This window comes from Drosophila serrata, unplaced genomic scaffold (genome assembly GCF_035046125.1).
Source record: "Drosophila serrata isolate PLE 108 unplaced genomic scaffold, ASM3504612v1 contig_272, whole genome shotgun sequence".
In the NCBI taxonomy this organism is placed as follows: Eukaryota; Metazoa; Arthropoda; class Insecta; order Diptera; family Drosophilidae; genus Drosophila; species Drosophila serrata.
Window position 1 is genome coordinate 8619414 of NW_028257170.1, and position 17697 is coordinate 8637110.

General features: G+C 37.3%; 2 protein-coding genes across 6 annotated transcripts in view; both read right to left on the reverse strand.

Moving 5' to 3' along the window:
- Lmpt (four and a half LIM domains protein limpet) overlaps nt 1–17697 on the reverse strand; it is a 66914-nt gene that overhangs the window by 37861 nt on the left and 11356 nt on the right. For 4 of the 5 annotated variants that reach the window (XM_020960508.2, XM_086833494.1, XM_086833495.1 and 1 more), the window contains exon 3: nt 7126–7211. In XM_020960508.2, coding sequence (XP_020816167.1) covers nt 7126–7211 — 86 coding nt within the window. Of the gene's footprint in view, nt 1–2812; nt 3988–7125; nt 7212–17697 lie in introns of those variants that run through there. The other variant, XM_020960511.2, reaches the window with a different exon arrangement.
- On the reverse strand, nt 12910–16353 carry LOC110190170 (uncharacterized). The gene has a single exon (XM_020960517.2). The coding sequence runs from the start codon at nt 14822–14824 to the stop codon at nt 13217–13219; it is 1608 nt and encodes a 535-aa protein (XP_020816176.2). The 5' UTR covers nt 14825–16353; the 3' UTR covers nt 12910–13216.

Consider the following 17697-nt stretch of genomic DNA (forward strand, 5'->3'; position numbering starts at 1 on the left):
TATACGTTTTTAAATAGTACTAAAATTGACCTCCCATTAATTATGTGTTTCTTTAGAATTATAAGTCTTTGTACTCAACCAACACTTCTTCCATTAAACACATAATTGAATCTAAAACAAATGAATATCACCGCTTAAGCACTTTATTTATTTTTGCAAGAGCTTCCACCTTGATCAACCTGATAAAGACGGTATATATTAAAGCCCAAATGCCTCCGATGTTGTCTAAAACAATAGCCCCCGCCCCTTTCAACATAATTTACGTGTACGCAACTGCTTTAATAATATTATGATGCCATTGGATTCGCTCTGCTCGCCGCTGTTAGAGGCAGCACTTGGGTAAATTTGTGTATTTGCACTAAAAATACACAAAAAGCCTTTGAGTGGGCGGAGGAGTGGTTTGATTGGTGTGGCCAAGTGTTTCCATTCATGGGGCACGAGCACGACAAGAGTCAACACACCCATCTCGAAGATCTTTTTGTAATTTATGAAGAGTTCTCCTTGCCTTTGCTTAATCGTAAATATTAATGATTAATTTGCCGGGCCGTACAATAAAATCGCACAACTAATGTGCGCTTTTTGCATCTGCGTACCACATCTCCGTACATCCGCAAGATTGATGGCCATTTGCTGGGCCGAGTTCCAGCTTGAGCTGGAAACCACTTAATTAGAGGCTCACGAGAGTGTCCAGGTAGAGTGAGTGGCTGCGGTGTCGCCGCCATGTCTGTCAACTTGATAAGCAACCGCATTAAGTGTGGCCACATACTGCCCCAGCCTCACAGATACACCTGGGAAGTGTATCTCGCCGATGCGCAGATACACTGGAGAAATGCAAAACGTGACTTTGGCAAGGCAACTGATTAATGGACTTCGAGACGGAGACCAAGTGCCGGAACAAAACTGTCTTTGCTTTAGTATATGTTTATACTGTATCTGGATAATGTATCTTCTTTTGGCAGCGCATCGATTACACGTATCTACATCTATAGCTATTGCAATGGCAGCACGTGATTCTATCAGAAGTTGCTCCAACTGAGATTTATGTAAGCCTTAGCAGTCAATTAAGTGTAGGAATCTTAATCCTTTGGGATTTAGGATTCTAAAGCCAATAAAGATATAAATTCGAACTTTAAAATAGCCTCAATTTTGAATGAAGCTCAATCAATTGAAAATGATATTTATAGAAAAAATACCTCTGAACTTTAATTAATACTTTTATTCCGTCTCAATAAAAACCTGTTAAATAAAGATTAACCTGTATTGATGACCAACAAAAAACACCATGAATATTTTATACAGAATCTACCCCACAATTGTGCCTGTATATCCCCATCATCAATCCTTTTTAAATAAATTCACCCACTCAGAGTCCATTCACAGGGCAATATTCAGTGCACATGCAGATGCAATTGGCCATAGCTCAGCCCATTTATCATGGACACTCTTTGGGCCAGGTAAACATCTGTGGGGGAAACCTGTTTGTTTGTTTGTCTGTTTGTTTATTAACCCACCCATCAGATGCACGAGCCTGTCGTTTGTTGCTTTTAATTACACGAACACGCAAAAACAGCCAAAAGGAAATTACATTACATTACGCTATGCAGGGAAAAGAGATGATGGCAGAAACACAGGTGCAGAGACAGATACAGATACATCTACGGATGCTGTAGCTACATGAGTAGCTTGTATCCGCCGGCTACATTTGGCGTGTGTCGCCGGCTGGCCGCAGGTGTAAATGGCTTTGATGCCATTAAGGCCACCATCTCTCTCCACATTAGATGATTTTTGTTTTTGGGCTACAAATGCTGTGTTACTTTTTAATGGAATCTATTTATTTATTTCTTCTGCACATTTATTTTTTAGGCTTTGACGTTTGCTTTGATTCGTGGAAATTCACGTTAACGCCAGCGTCACATTAAGTAAACACAGAAATAATTTGCCTTTTGCTCTGTTTCTCGGTGTTTATTGTTGCTCCAAGTACAATGATCATTCGTCACTATTTCTTTTCTTTTTTTTGTATATTTTTTCCCCCTGTACTGTTGGCCTTTGGCCGGCAAATGTTTTAAATTGCTTTGTTGTCAAAATTTTCAGTTGAAAACGCAGCTCACGTGGAGCATTCCTGGTTTATTTATGGGAAAATATCTCGTGGATTTTGCATAACCAAATTTGTATATTGAGTTTTGGGAGACCAAAGTTTCTAGGAAACTAAAAATCATACTCAACTGTGTTTATTTATAAGAACAAGTTAATTTATAACGAGGTAGTTTTCTTTTTTAATGAATTTTAATCCTTTTTCTATACAAATTCAATTCCTATTTCATTTCTTTTTCAAAAAGAAATTATTGATTATTCTGGCCCCTAAAAAGTGGTATTTATAAAACGAGTAAACCCGAAACCCACTCAATATTCAATCAAATCGAAAAGCATGCCAATAGCTGCGCATTTATAATTATGGCCAGCGATTATTTAATTTGATTTGGCTCTTTCAGCACTCACTTTTCGCGGCTAAAAAAGAAAATCTGATACCGCAAAGTGTTAACTTATGCAAAGCAGCCGAGATGCCAAAATCAAAGTGGAATCTATTTGAGTTTGGGTTCCCTTTTTCATCTACATCTCTAGCAATCTCTCTCCCTTTCTCCCCAGGCGAATGCCGAAAGATTGATGCCCAATTAAAATACTTTGCCGGCCGCGGGGCAATCCATTAGCCGATAATTACCACCTCAATAACTCATAAATAGCTGAGAGGGGTCAGACCCGAAATACATACAAATTGTTGTTTCATCTTTTTTTCCCCTCCTCCCCCGCATCTCACCGTTCCTCCGGACTCCGTGTTGTTTCTGGCGGGGACGTGACCGTGACCGTGGACTTCTTCCGCCGGATCGCCATGTGGCGCTCGCGGGTGGGAAACTTTGGTTGCTTCTTCACCATTTTCGGTTGCACTTGGAACACGTCACACGACTGAGTCCTCAGCAGCATGTTGTTTTAGCCTCAGGCTTCTTTCGGGCTGAAACTTCCACGTTCAACGTCAGCACGCAATGTAAAAACACAAACAATCGCAGAGGCACAAGAGGTGAAACAAAGGGTCTTTCTTTACACTTATTTAAGACTGCACAAACATTGACTTTAAAAGTGTTTTAACTTTAAAAGTCACAAGAACTATGTCTTAAAAACACTTTATATATGTTTTGTAGGATTCTTTACTTTACTTTTGCTTTGCACAAAGGTTTATTCATTTCCTTTAATTAAAACTATATTGCATATTGAAATGTATATCATTACCAGATTCTTTCAATTTAATATTCTATATAGTCAAATATACTTTTTAAATTAAAATATATTTGTGATCCAGTTTCAATGTCAAATTCCAACTGATTCCAACAGATTAAAAATGTATATTAAATCTTATTCATTTTATTTAAAGCTTGTTTGTCTACGTATTTATATAATCTATTTAATTTGAAATCACATAACATGCCAGAGGCTTTCATTATTTATTTAAAGCATTTAAGTATTTGGTTTTTATTTATTTCCAGTGGTAATTTGAATTTCTTCTTTAATTTGTTAATTGAATTTATTTATTGTACGTAATATCATATTTTGTTTTCATTTATATTTATTTGTATTTAAGTTATTTTGATTACACTGTGCACATTATTATTTATGTTAAATTTGATATGATATTATTTAATGAAAATGTACTTAGAGTAACATCTCCTCTTTAATCTATAGTTTTCCCTGCACTGTTCTTGTGCGAAAGACAAAAGCGATTTCGATTTTGATAAGACCTATTGACGTTTAGGCCAAGAGACTTCGTGAAAAAGAGCGTAAATTAAAACGCGATAAGGTGTTGACACATGGCGTGCTTAGCTCTCTCGGTTTCTCGGTTTTCAACACAACAAATAACAATAAAAACACCACGAAAATTAACTTGAATATTCATTCGACTCTCTGTCACAGACCGATCGTGTGGGCAACTGAGTAACAACTGTTTTAACAGTTAAACAATGCAATTTGAGCGCGTCTCCGAGCAGAAAAAAACAAAAACAAAAAACAAATAATATATAAATCGGCAAACTCGAAAAGAGCACGTTGTTAGAGAGATCGGCAGTGTATATATAATATAGGCACATATAGTACAAGTAAATACAAACACGAGCTCGATTCAGTCAGTCAATGTCGGGCTTTATTGCTCAAGCATAAGCCCTAAAAAAGAGAGACATCAAATTGTACATATAAATATATATATATACATATATATATAAAGTCTGTATATGTTTAAAAAAAAAAAAACTGCACGCGTTGCTCGTAAGCTTGAACTTGAGCTGAACCCCAGCAAATTGATGTTGCAACCACATCGCAATCTTCGGTCTTCAATCATGTCTCGCAATCAATTCAATCTCAATCTGGGGAAAAGCAAACACACATGTCTCTGGTGGTGAACCCTTAAGTGAATGTGTATGGAAAATTCAGACGAGGTCTTTTATTGCCCGCTAATTGCCGCTGCAACTGAGGGAAATCGAAAATGCAACGAGGTGAAGGTTGCCTCAATAAGGGGCTTCAAGCACCCAATTTTCCCAATTTAATTACTTAAAAGCTCATTATCGCTTTAGCACGGGAAGCGTTAAATAATTTATTATGCTTGGGAGAATTAACAATAAATATATGCTTACTATTATATTTAATTGCTTTATTTAAATACATTCCAGTATAATTAGCAGAGATGACTGTGTATAAAATTAATAAGTAAGGTAATTATTAAACTATTTGAAGCAAATAAATGATGTTATTTAATCAAAAGCAATGTTTAAATCAACAAGCTTGATTTAGCAGTATTTACTCTCTTTAATTTGATTTTAGATTATATATATTTTATTGCAAAATGTTAATTTAAATAAGTTTTCTTAAAAGGATTAGTAAACTTCCATTTTCTTTCAAAACAGAGACATGTAATAATTAATTTAATATTTAACATCAAAATTTAATAATTTAAAATTCCTTAACTCAGTTAATTTATTTTATAAAATACCCTTTTTAATTGATTTTCTCATTTCAAAACAAATATATTTCTTTCTGTGCTTTTTTTCCCACAATAAATTGTTCATTGAGACCGTTTGATCTATGTTTTCATCAAATGAATTTAATAACACGATCATAAAGAAAAGCCTACGTTTTAATTAAAAATAGAAAATTTCCAAATCACTTTTTTACGGTTCTTGTGAGATGAGTATTTGTGTACAAGTTGCTCGGTTAGGGGAATTAAAAAATGTAATTTACTACCCCAAAACAAGATGGTAGTAAAAATACCACATTAAAACATAAATCTCAAAGGAAAACAGATATACTTTAGTTGCTTTTAGCAAATTATACTTTTAAATGCTGCCGAATGAATGGCAAACAAATTCAATAAGGCGAAATTGAAGCAATTGTAGAAGGATTCGAAGAGGTAAACCTAATGAATAGTGAATACTCTCCTTAAAGAATCAAAATCATTTAAGAATTTAACCAAGGTAAGACGGTTTTATTTATAAAATACTAAGAAATGACAAGTAGTAATTGTAGTTAACTCAATTAAAAATGGTTTAACTGTTTTATGCAAAAAAAAAAATGTTTTAAGTTGCGTATACGTGATATATCCCCTGCCGTAGAGTATCACGTATACGCCCCGTAAATCATCAAATGGAATTGGCGTGCGGCCAGCATCAAAAATCAAAATGAAAACACAAAATACAAAGCAAGGCGCAACCGCAGTTATACAAAAGGAGACGATAGACAGACAGACAGTCGGACATTCGGTTGAGTTCACAAATTAATGGCGTAATTTCAAATGGTTTTCGCGGTCGGAAGCATCAGAAGCTGTGGGAAAATGCCAAGTGTCTGTGCGATTTGCCGAAATATATCCCGATTACGTCCTATATATGAATATCAAAATTGTAGTAATGCATAATAATTGCATAATTTAAGAGCGTTAAATTAAACGAAACCCGAGTGTCGTATCGTAAAATATATAACAATGATAAATAGTGGAAATAATGAGGGGCAAATATTTATTTGGATCGCGGTCGCAACTGGGGGCAATAAATTAACACTGTGGCCAGTCATTATCCGTTGCACATTGCACCGATGTCATCGATTCTATATATATTTATAAAGAGAGCGAGAGGAAGAGAGATAGTAAGAGATAGGGATGGGTATAGGGGATGATATAGAGGCAGTGCCAAATCGCAGCAGCCACTGACTTGCGGTTTTCGGTTATATATACATATATCTCTATCACAACGTCGTTTATGGTCCACAAGTTTGTTGATATTCGGTTTTTTTTTGGGATCTTGATTCCCTGCTGCTTGAGAGGAGGTTTCTCTGTTTTTGGCACCGCTGACGCATAATTTATTTACCGAAATACGCTAATTCGGATCCCACACAGGAAAGATGGTCTATAAATGTTGCATCTAAATCATCCGAAATGAATCTATTTTATTTTAGAAGATTCCAGTTTTTATGTTTGCTTATTTGTTTGGGGGGTAATTATTTCTCATTTTGTTGATAATTGTATTCAGTTTTTAATGTTTTTGAATTACAAAGCAGACTCTCAGTCACTCCATCTAGTGGCCGCATGTGGCTTTACGTATATCAGGTAAAAGCTTTCGGTTGAAAGCTTTACAGTGGCAGGCAAAATAATTAATATACTTGTGATAAGGTCATAAATATACAATATATATTGGATATTTATGTGTATTTTTTGGGTTAGTTATTAAGAAAATTAATTTTAACAATTTGTCTTTATCGGCTTATGAAAAGAAGTGGGCTGAAGGCTTTGGTGTATGCTACAGAAGTCCCTATTGTTTTTTAAATTCTTAACAATGTCTTTAAAGTTATGCTAAATAATTTTATATGGAAAAACAAAAGAATTGCATTTTTACCTACAAAAATGTATTTTGAATTTTAATACACATTTTTAAGTTGTAAGCATCCCAGTAATTTCCAGACCGCCCGAGTAAACTACTTTATTTTTTAATTTTAATTAGACTTTAAGTAGTCCAAAAAATGTCCTATTATTTATATATATTTATTTCTGTTCTTAAATAATATATTATATTTTATGTATGTATATTTTGAGTAATTGCTTACCTCCAATCATGAGCTGCAAAGCCGGGACAATCTGATTTGCATTGTTCACAGCGCACACCATCCTCAACTTCCCGTATAATGGCACCCTAAAAAAAAATAATAAAAACATTTTTAATGATAGAAAACATAAAAATATTGAACATTTAAAATGAGCTAAAAAAGCACTATTTTTTAAATGTTCTTATTTATGTTAAAAAGTTCATATCCAACAATGGCATTAACATTTTTAGGTTTAATACCTTAAACCTCAACCTATTCCAGAAAATTAAAGCACCTAAAAAATGGTCTCTCTCTAAAGCACAAGAATTTATTTTAAAATAGTAATACAACTATACAGAACATTCAGCTAAAAACCTCTCAAAACGGTCATAGAAAATAATAACTCAAAAGCATTAAAATAATTATAGTACCTTTTCCGAGTAAAATTTGCATTTCCCGCATTGCCAAGTACTAAGACCGTTTTTAATTTAAAGTAAAAACCATGTTCGAGTGGCAAATGAGAAAACAAGGCGCCCAGACAAAACCGATTTACGATACTACAACTTAATTTGCGCCCTGCTCATTTACGGGCCATTGCGCCAAACAATTCCATGTACGGCCAGCCATATCTGAAATTACCGGACAGAACTACGGACAACGGACAGCGGACAACGGACAACGGACTACGGACTACGGACTCCGTTTTCCACACTCCTTACTCCGGGAATGCAAATGTATGGGGGGAAATTGCAGTTGGCCAAAAAGGAAACGGAGGCAGAAACCGATGCCGCATGCCAAGAGTTAAGCCCAAAGTGAGGGGCAGCAACATGGATATGGTTGTGGCAGAGCAGAGGCAATGGCAGTTGCAATTGCCGCCGTGGATGTTGCACTTGTTCCAAAAATACTTCTTCTACTGGGCAAGACCAACCCAAAAAAAACAGCAACAAAACAACACAGAAATCGCACTTGGCACGCTTCCATTTTTGGCCAACTTGCCTTTGTCTTTGTGCCGCGTTTCGAGAGAACTGCAGTAAAACTTGTTTTGGTTTTATTTTCCGGCCGGCCCGGTATATATGTATATAGATATATATGTATATGTATGTATGTAATCCTTAGCGTTTGCCAATAAACACGAAACTTGACTTTTCATAGCTTTGACCCGGGACATTAATATTCAGGATGTCCTGCGCTGCCCTCGGTGCATTCGCCTGGGCTCATTTTTTTTTTTGTTGTGCGAGGTATTTAGAGAGTTGAGGGGTATATGGGTTTCCTTGGGGTAATACTTTTTAATATTTTTAAATTTTTCAAGGTATGCCAATATATATTTGATACTGAAATGTAATATTGTAGGACAGAAATACTATACATGTAATGACCTTATATTGAACACATATTTATGAAGCTAAATAGCGAAGTTTATATGTAAAGCTTAAGTTTCTCGGGGACAACCAGCTGCTTCAAGTCATAAACATTTAAAAACAACAAACAAGAATACCATAAACTATATTTTTTTATTAAAAACAAATATTTAATGAAGAGTTATGCGTCCCTACAATTTATTTAGAGATTTCTTGGCTGTTTTTAAATTTTTTTTCTACAATGAAGAAAACATTTCTGTTATTTATTTGAAATGTACATCTGAACCAGTAAATATATATAGTAATAAACAATACAATAAATTAGTAACAACATGCAACTGCTAACAAAAGTGCACTTTTTAAAGTCTTAGCTCTAGTATTCAATGTTATTGTTGCACCTCACTGAGCACCAAGTATCCTTGGATCGGGTGACAAAAATGCAACATTGGTTCCTATACATTTTTTTTGTGGATTTCAGCCATTTGGGTGCCATCGAATCCATCGTTGGCAGCGATAATTGTGACACGTCGCTGGCCAAAAATCGATGCTGACCCAGTTGAAAGGCGGCAGAATAAAATGGCAGCTAGACAATGACAATGCCGGCTAACAGGGAACAGGGCACACAGCACAGGGATCAGCAAGCCGAGGTCAGGGGTCAGGGGTATAAGGACGAGAGGGACGAGGAGACACGGAGACAGACAGACAGGGCAAACATTTGCGCCTGACGCGCGGATATTATTGGCATTAAGTTGCAACTTGGCGGGGTTGTGGGGCAAATGTTTGATTTCCACTTAAGCGGGTCGCCGCTTTGTCTTCCGCTTTGACTTTGACGGTTCCTCCGTTTCTTTGGCCCAGATTAATGGGCCACCAATTAAACAAATGGCTGTGTCAATAAATCCTTCGATTGCTGGATGAAAGGCGAAAGTTTCACAGCATGTTATAGCAGTAATTCGATATTAAACACATTTCATTCAATCGGCTTTAATCTAATGCATGGATTATCAACCGATTTGTATGCCTCCTCCGCCTCTGTCTCTCCTAACCCAAGTCCCCATGATGTCACTGTGTCTGCTGTGAACCAATTTCATTTTAATTTTCATAATCTCTTTTATAAATAAACATGAGCTGAGAATTCGTATGAGAAATCTTAGAAAACTTATGCTGCAATTGCCATTTTTGGCATCTCAACTTTTGGCCCGCGGTCTTGTAAAGTTTAGCACATACAAATCGAGGCACTAATGGCAACCAGTCCAGTTTTCTTTGGTTGGGTCTCGGCTCAAACCCACTCACTGGCCGGGACACCCACTATCGACTCTGAAATTCTGGCACAACCTAGCCGAGTGTTTGGCGAAATATATATCGAATACTATATATATATATATTCAAATCGGAATCAAAGTCCGTTTAGCCACTACATTTTCGAACAATGACGCTATGCCACCGGTTGTTGACTGTTTGTCTGCAGTAAAATGGGAGAAAAGGTAATGAAATGATCGACTGGTCGATACCTCTATTGTCTTTTGGGAAAGTGTTTATATTTATATATAGAAAATAATTCTGACTAAAGTATCAAATCATTTTTTTAGAATATAAAATTGTATCGAATGTAAAGCCAAGATTATTACTCATACGCAGTGTGTACAGGTTTTATTTAAAAGCAAAAACAATGAATCTATTTAATTAATTATTAATTAAAAACATATACTTTTTTATACAGAAAATAATTTTGAGTTAAGTTTTAAATCGTTTCTTTCCATATTAAAAAAAGTAACTAAAGAAGTTCGACTCATATTACTCATACGCAGTGTGTACAATTTTCATTTAATAGAAAAATCAATTTAATTTCTTTAAAATTAAATCTATTATTTATATTATTTTGATGCAAAATACCCTTTCAAAAAAATTTAGAAACTCTGCTAACTTTAAATAATTAGAATATTATTCGATAAAGAATATCACTCATACGACATGTTGGCAAGTGACAATTAAATATTCTGAAATAATTGAAATAATGTGTATCAAATTCAGTCAATATAATAAAATTATTAACCTAATCAAAACGTTTAAGTGCGAAAACCATGCATTCAAAACCATACTAAAAATGCATAACAAATACATTTTAAATTTATAAATTTTACACAAAATTCCAGCTAATCAAGGTTTTTCCCACTTATCACATTTTTTATGGCCTACACCCCTTACCTCAAAAACCATCAGTAAAGGGTATTAAAATCCGTAGGTCGTCGTCTTCGTTGGCGGCAAAAAAAAAACAGAAAGCAAAAAATAACAGTCAAGAAACCGGTCTTCAGTTACTTGGAAATGAATCTATGCGTAGTATAAAAAAAATATACACTCTCGCATATATAGTATATATTATAAAGCGCAGGCAGAACACAGTAAGTGTTTGTTTATTGCAAAACTCAACCCAAAAAACCACCAACAGGAGGGAGAGAGCGACAGACCCCGAAAAATCCGACACACTTAAGTTAAAGTACTCCGAACATACAAAACAAATTAACAAATGCAAAGACGGAACACAACTGGAGTTTCTGGGGAATGAGCTGGGAAGGGGGGAAACCTCCGACCTAATGATCGCAAATTAGCCCGGTGCTATTTACAGGCGATGATGATGATGATTCAAAGTCGGATTTCAACCTGTTTGGTAGACCAGACCCACGCAAAAAGTCACGCCAAGATCCACAGTCCCAGCCATATAGGCAAGGTTAATCTGCGTTTTAGCTTACATTGCAAACCCAAGTGGTCTTATTTTTTCACACTCTAGTTAGCATTAACGCAATCGAAACACAAACTAGACAAAAGTGCGTCTGAGACTGATCTCAGCTTGAATGTAGTTCAAGATCATGCGTAGAGACTCGAGCAAAAACTCAGCTTGCACTGACCATTTTCAGAGTTTTCAGAGTGACTAAAGAAGTATCTTGGATCTTGTATCTTTTGGCCAGAGACGAGTTAATGTGATTTGCTGGCCTCGTTGCTGACCAGATTAGAAAGTGAAATGTGCAGAGAGTTGAGCTGGAGTTAGACTGGGGCAATGATCCACTAATTAGCGGACAGCCAAGAGACGGATACGGGCAGCCAAATCCAATTTAGAGTCGTATTTTAGAAAATAAAAATCAGAAAAATAGTAAACAAGTTAGAAATTTCTAAGCTAAAATGGCAGATAACATTTTAATTTAGTATTAATCTTGGTAACTTAATGACAACTGAAATATTTAAATCTCTTCGCTATTTATTTTATTAAAATTAGTGGAAGCTTATTAATGAATTCTTCTATTATGTAGCAGAATTTAAAATTATACTTTATAATGACTGTTGATTATTTTTCTAATTAAACCGAAACTACATCTTTCATTTTATTTAATTTATTGTGAACGGATATTATTAACTTAATGACTAGCAGTGAGTGAGTGAGAACAACAAGTCATCATAACAATCTATATTTAGAACCTTTTGCACAAAGTCATTGATACAAATAAGGAGATTAGAAAAAATTCTTTTTGATACAAATATCAGATATAGAAGGATATTCATTTATAGAAGGAAATTCATTTATAGAATTAAGATGCTCATTTTGAGTATAAAATGGCAACACCTTTAACACGAAGTCTATAATAATCAGATTATTTATAAATTCTTCTATAAACATTCATTTATAGTATATAGTTAGAGAAAACCCTCCCCTCACCTTGATGCACCATTTATGTAAATAACTTGAGAAGCGCATAGAACGGCAGCTGCTGACATCACCCAATATCTAAAGGGCTTTCGGCAATATTTATATATAACCTTTGGCACAAAGTTTTTCATACAAATAAGATTATAAATAAACAGATTCACTAATAGAAGAAATGCCATTTATAAAAGGATATTCATTTATAGAATATACTGAGACAAGTCCCTCCTCTTGAATGCACCCCTTATTTAAACATCTTGAGAAGCGCATAGAACGGCAAAATGCTGACATCACCCTGCGCCTTTGGGGATTTTCAGTCTGGGCAAAAGACAATTTATTCCATAATTTGTTTGCTGCGAATACAAATACATCTTTTGCAGCACCAAATACGGCCAAAAGCTCATCATCAGCTGCTTTCTAACTAGAAATGGCCCGCACCCTCTCCGCATCGGGCCAAATCGAGTGACCATATTTAATGCTTGTCACGTAACGCTCGCTCATTTTCATGCACAGTTAGTCATATATACGATATATACACTCATATATCCGTTGAACTAACTATATCTTTTTTTTATAGAGCACATGTACTCGTCGTCGTAGGTTCCATCTTTTTGGGGCCAACTCGAAACTGGCAATTAACACTTAACAACAATTCTGTACTGACAAAATCCGAGTGCTTTTTCGGGTTCGCTGGAACCATCAAATGGAAAAAAATCCCCCGTGGGTCTGGCGTACATTTTGAATTATCTGTTGTCGTTTGTATTATTACTTTTTTTTATTTATTTACTTAACAACAATAATTTGACGTACAAAAAATTCACAACACACGATACGGGGACTGGTGGATACATAAATCATTTATTTGCACATTATGGATTCGTTTGCCAAGCTGCGTTTCCCAGCGCAGCTCCAGCTCTCCGATCATGACGCAATATCAGGCGGTGACTTTGTCACTTTGGAAAGAAGCCATCACATATAATAAATATATTATATATCTTTATATGTCCGAGCCACTCATTCTTGATTCTCCATTCTCCATTCTACAGATTGGCCTGGTTGACGCCTACCGCCAGGGCATCTTGATCGGCGATCGGTTGCGACGCGGCATGGGGGCGGCAACGTGGGCGGCGCTGCTGTTGCTGGTGCTATTGGTGGCACGTGTCATCGCCGGATCACGACGCCCCAAATATACAGTGTGGCCTCCAATGGACGATCCCCTGGGTGCAACAGCGGACTTGGCAGGTGCATTGTAGTGACCACCGAAGTAGGTCGTTGGCGGAGGACGACTCTGTGGCTTATTTCCGTACAGCTGGACTCGTGTGGGTGCTCTTCCTCGGGCTGGAGGAGGCATCATGGTCTTGCTCTGATCGGTTCCTATGTGCACCAGGGTGCGGCCACCCTTCTGCTGTGGGGGATTCTGCATCTGATGACTCAATCTATTGGGTGAAGGCTGCTGGCGGTACCACCTAGAACTCTGACTGGGACTGGAGCTCCTTACTCCCAATCCGGGTTTCTGCTGTTGCTGCTGGTGATGGTTGGCTGCCAGCAGTCTTTGGGCATAGTACTCCGTGGTGGGCATGGGCTTGGCCACGCCAACGGGCACAAATCTGCCAGGAGAGTGCGGCGATATAGAGTTCTTGATCTCTATGCGAATGGAGGGAGCAGGCGGCACTAGATCCGGAGTCGGAGACGGGGATATATGACGCATAGAGGGCTGGGCCACCCGGAAGGTTTCATTCCGTTTCACTGGGGAGCGGGTGGCAGAACGCGATGGACGATCCCGGAGCGGGGAGCGGGACTGGGGCCGGTAGTTCTCATTGTCAAAGACCAGGAAATCTGGTCGATTCTCCTTGGATTCACGGCGTTCCGAGGTCTTAGTCGTGGGCTGCTGGGCGGCGGGTACCTCCACGAACCAGGCGGGATTGTGCGGTGTCTCCTTCTGCTGCTGCAGCAGGCGATCGCGGAAGGATTTCCTGAAGCTATTCAGAGTCACTGTCTTGTACTTTTCCCGCTCATCCTCCTCCCGCTGCTGATCCTCAAGTAGATCGTCATTCGAGTGGGTTTTCAGCTGTTCCAGTTGCTCTCGCAGATGCGTGGGCGTCTTGCTCTTCCGATATGTGGAGGAATCAAAGCTGCCACTCGAGTTGGAACCAATGCTGGCCTGTCTATGGACGCCACCATTATCTCCGGATTGAAGGTTACGCAGACTGGAATGCTGTTCATACAGGAAGTTGAAGGGATCCGACTGGGCATCGTAGTCCTGCAGACGATCCGCTCCATCGCTGCGCCACTTGTAGTACGTGTTGGTGGCGGTGTCACTGGGATGATGCTCATAGCTGGCCACTTCCTCCGGCGAGGGGGTCTTTTTGCGCTTCGTAAATGTACTGAACTTGCTAAAGACCTTGGACTTTTTGGACTTTTTCTCAAGGGTGGAGGTATTGGAAGCGTGTCCGCCTGCAGTCTCCTCCTCCTCTGAATTGGGCAGGATAAAGGTGTCGCCACGTTGCAAAGTGGAGCTAGTCGTGGAATCCCTGCGATGGCTAAGAGAGCTAATCACACTGCCGGGCCGGGATACGGAGCGTACGGGTGTCGTGTCGCGGGAGGAGGAGCGCGAACTCTTGGCCCGTGACGATGACGACAGGGAGGAGCGTATATTGCGGAAAAACGACATCTCATAGATTGATATCTTTGGTGATCTTCGCTCTCTCTCTGTGGGCTCGGATCAAGCAGCTCCCAAGCTCCAATCTCGGACCTCTGATCTTGGCTAATTAACCTTGGGCCAAATACACGATCCACGAACGAGCCACGAACCGACGCTGTCAACTGCCGCTGAGCAACTGAGCGTCCAACTTCAGTTATTACGCGGATCACTAGAATTTCTGTCTGAATTTCTCTCTCTGCGTCTCTCTCTCTCTCTTTACGTCTGTCTCTTTCACCAAAGCTGTTGCCGTCTTTCTCTTCTGTTGGCTGCTTCGTCGACATTCGACTTTGCTCGATTCGTTTGTTTTGACCAATTTAGCGTATTAACTTCATCATCGTGTTCCACGCGCTTTGAGCCGCTTTGTATTATGTATTACGAGTGCCATGCGAGTGAGTCTGATGTGTTCACCAGTCTGACGGCGTGGGTGCTTGCCACAGTATTATGTAAATTAACCCTTTTTTTTCACCACAGACAGACTTTTGGGAAAACGGTAGATTTTGTAATTTATGCATCGGAAATCGCTCTAATTAGCCATCGCGAGCGGGCATCAACAGCTCATTTAACGCATTAGCGTTTACACCGCGCATGCAAAGCACCACAACAATTAATAGAACACCACAAAAACTATAAGATTCGATCAGGGGATACCCATTATGTAATATAAAAGTGAGTTTAGAGAGCATTGTAAGATATTCATTAAGTTAAATTAGATGAACTAACTCCAAGTTCTTATAAAGATGGAATTTTAAGGCCAAAATAGAGCTATAAGTTGACGATATCATACTCTATGTTTTCTTAATTACATAATAGTTTTATAATACATAACTTGTCATAACTGATATACGTATTACGTACAGCCTCAATTGGCACTATAGTGTTAAAAGTTTATATGGAATATCCTACAAATTCTTAGAACCAAGTGCAAAGTATTAGTAAACTTTGCAAATTCATTTTGACAAGCTTTTAATATTTAGTCATTATTTTATGTACATATATAGTTTATGTAATTAATCTTCCCAAAGCTACAACTTAAAATTTTATTAATTAAAAATGAAATATATTTCACAGATAGTTGTTTGATTTTTATTTCTTTAAAGAGAATACAAGCTACTTTGTTTATATAAACAGAAGTAGTTGACTTTACAGTTTAGCGTATTGATACATTATTCAGGATGACAAAGAGAAGGATTATAATATATAATTATTTCATAACTCACAATTTCTTATTTAAAAACAACCCTAAATTATTTATTTAATTTCTGTAATGGTTCAGTAACCAAATAATAACTTTTTAATGTGCCATAAGAGTCATCAAAGCCATCATAAAAAACTGAATTCTTCAGGAAGAGTATTTATATATGGAAAGGCGCCTTGTATGGTTTCATAAACTTATAAGGAACTCAATCACTTTTTAACACATCCTGAAGCAAAACTCTATAGTATATTCTTGCCTTATACGCCCCACTTTTTTTTGTGAATTTTCCAACTGCCGGGTGTCGTCGGGTCGACAATAGAAAATACAGACAACAAAAGGCAACAACACCTGAACTCAGGTGTTTGAACGCCGCTTTGTTTGCTGAGCATTCCGCGATCAGATTTGATCCAACGGAGCTGATCAAACGCGCATTCGATGACGAAGACAAAGTGTCTTTGTTTCTGAAACTTGTTGGAGGTTTTTTCACCATCTTTTTGTCGCTTTTTTAGTGGCACTTTTGATTTGTTTCGCTTCCGATTCCGCCGCTGACGAGCGTTTAATGCCAGTCATTATAGATTGTATCGAAGTATCTGTGAAATTCAAGTGCTCACCCACTGCTGGATACGGCATTGAGTAAAGTTAAAATCGAATGCAGGCTGACAATTAAAGCATGCATATTTTAAATACTTAATGGCGGCACACATGTGCTCAAATACATTCCCAAAACGCTGGGAAATTAAGCACAACTGCAGTTGGGCAATCCCAGTTGGCTCGTAAATCAGTTGCTTGTTTCTGTTTTGGTTTTCTTTTGTTATGTTCGCCCGAATTTAATCTTTTCCAATTTGAAATTCAGGTTTTCGCTTACACAATTGCCTACTTTCGGGCTTAATTCGTGGCACTGTGCAGCTGCTGCCTAAAAGCAGGCAATGAACCAGAACATGACAGTCGAGTTAAATCCACACACTAATAGCATTTTGCTTTGTACACACACACGAATGCGGCTTTAAACTGATAATGTTTTTATTTATTGGCTTGTCGGTGTCATTATAATAGAATTTATGAAATTAATGTCAAATTTATTTGGATTCTATGCAATTAAATTGAGGCCAGAACAACGAACTTTAAAAGTGTTTTACGGCTTTTATTTTATGTTGAAGCTTAAACGAATAATTAGTTTGGGGAAAAGAGGTTAAGATAATTATTCAATATTTTCTGAATCTTTTTTGTTGTTTGTCAATGGACTTAAACATATGTTAAATTATTATTTATATGCTCTTTTTAAAGTCCAGAATTATTAAAGCACATATAACTATTGAAATGGATTAAAGGGGTTTAAATTTAATGTACTTTAAAGTTTTTAGGGAAAATACCTTAACTTTCTCTGAAGATAACTTAAACAAAATATATATTTTATGATCTGCTAATTTAGTTTTCTTACTTCCCGCTAAGCTTTTCAATAAATAACCAGTTTTAATTACACTATTTCTATTGTTTAAATAAACTTTTTGCTAAATTGTCAGTTTTTCTAAAAGTCTTTCAAAATTTTCCTTACTTCCCACTCTATTGTTTTAAAAATAATATTAATTTAGCTAAAGATTTAGGATTAACCGATCAGTTTCGATGGGAAAGAAGGTGTTTCAATATTTTC

Bases quoted from the DNA above. Each gene is read 5' to 3' on its own strand.
- LOC110190170 (XM_020960517.2), bottom strand. From the start codon at position 14,824: ATGTCGTTTTTCCGCAATATACGCTCCTCCCTGTCGTCATCGTCACGG.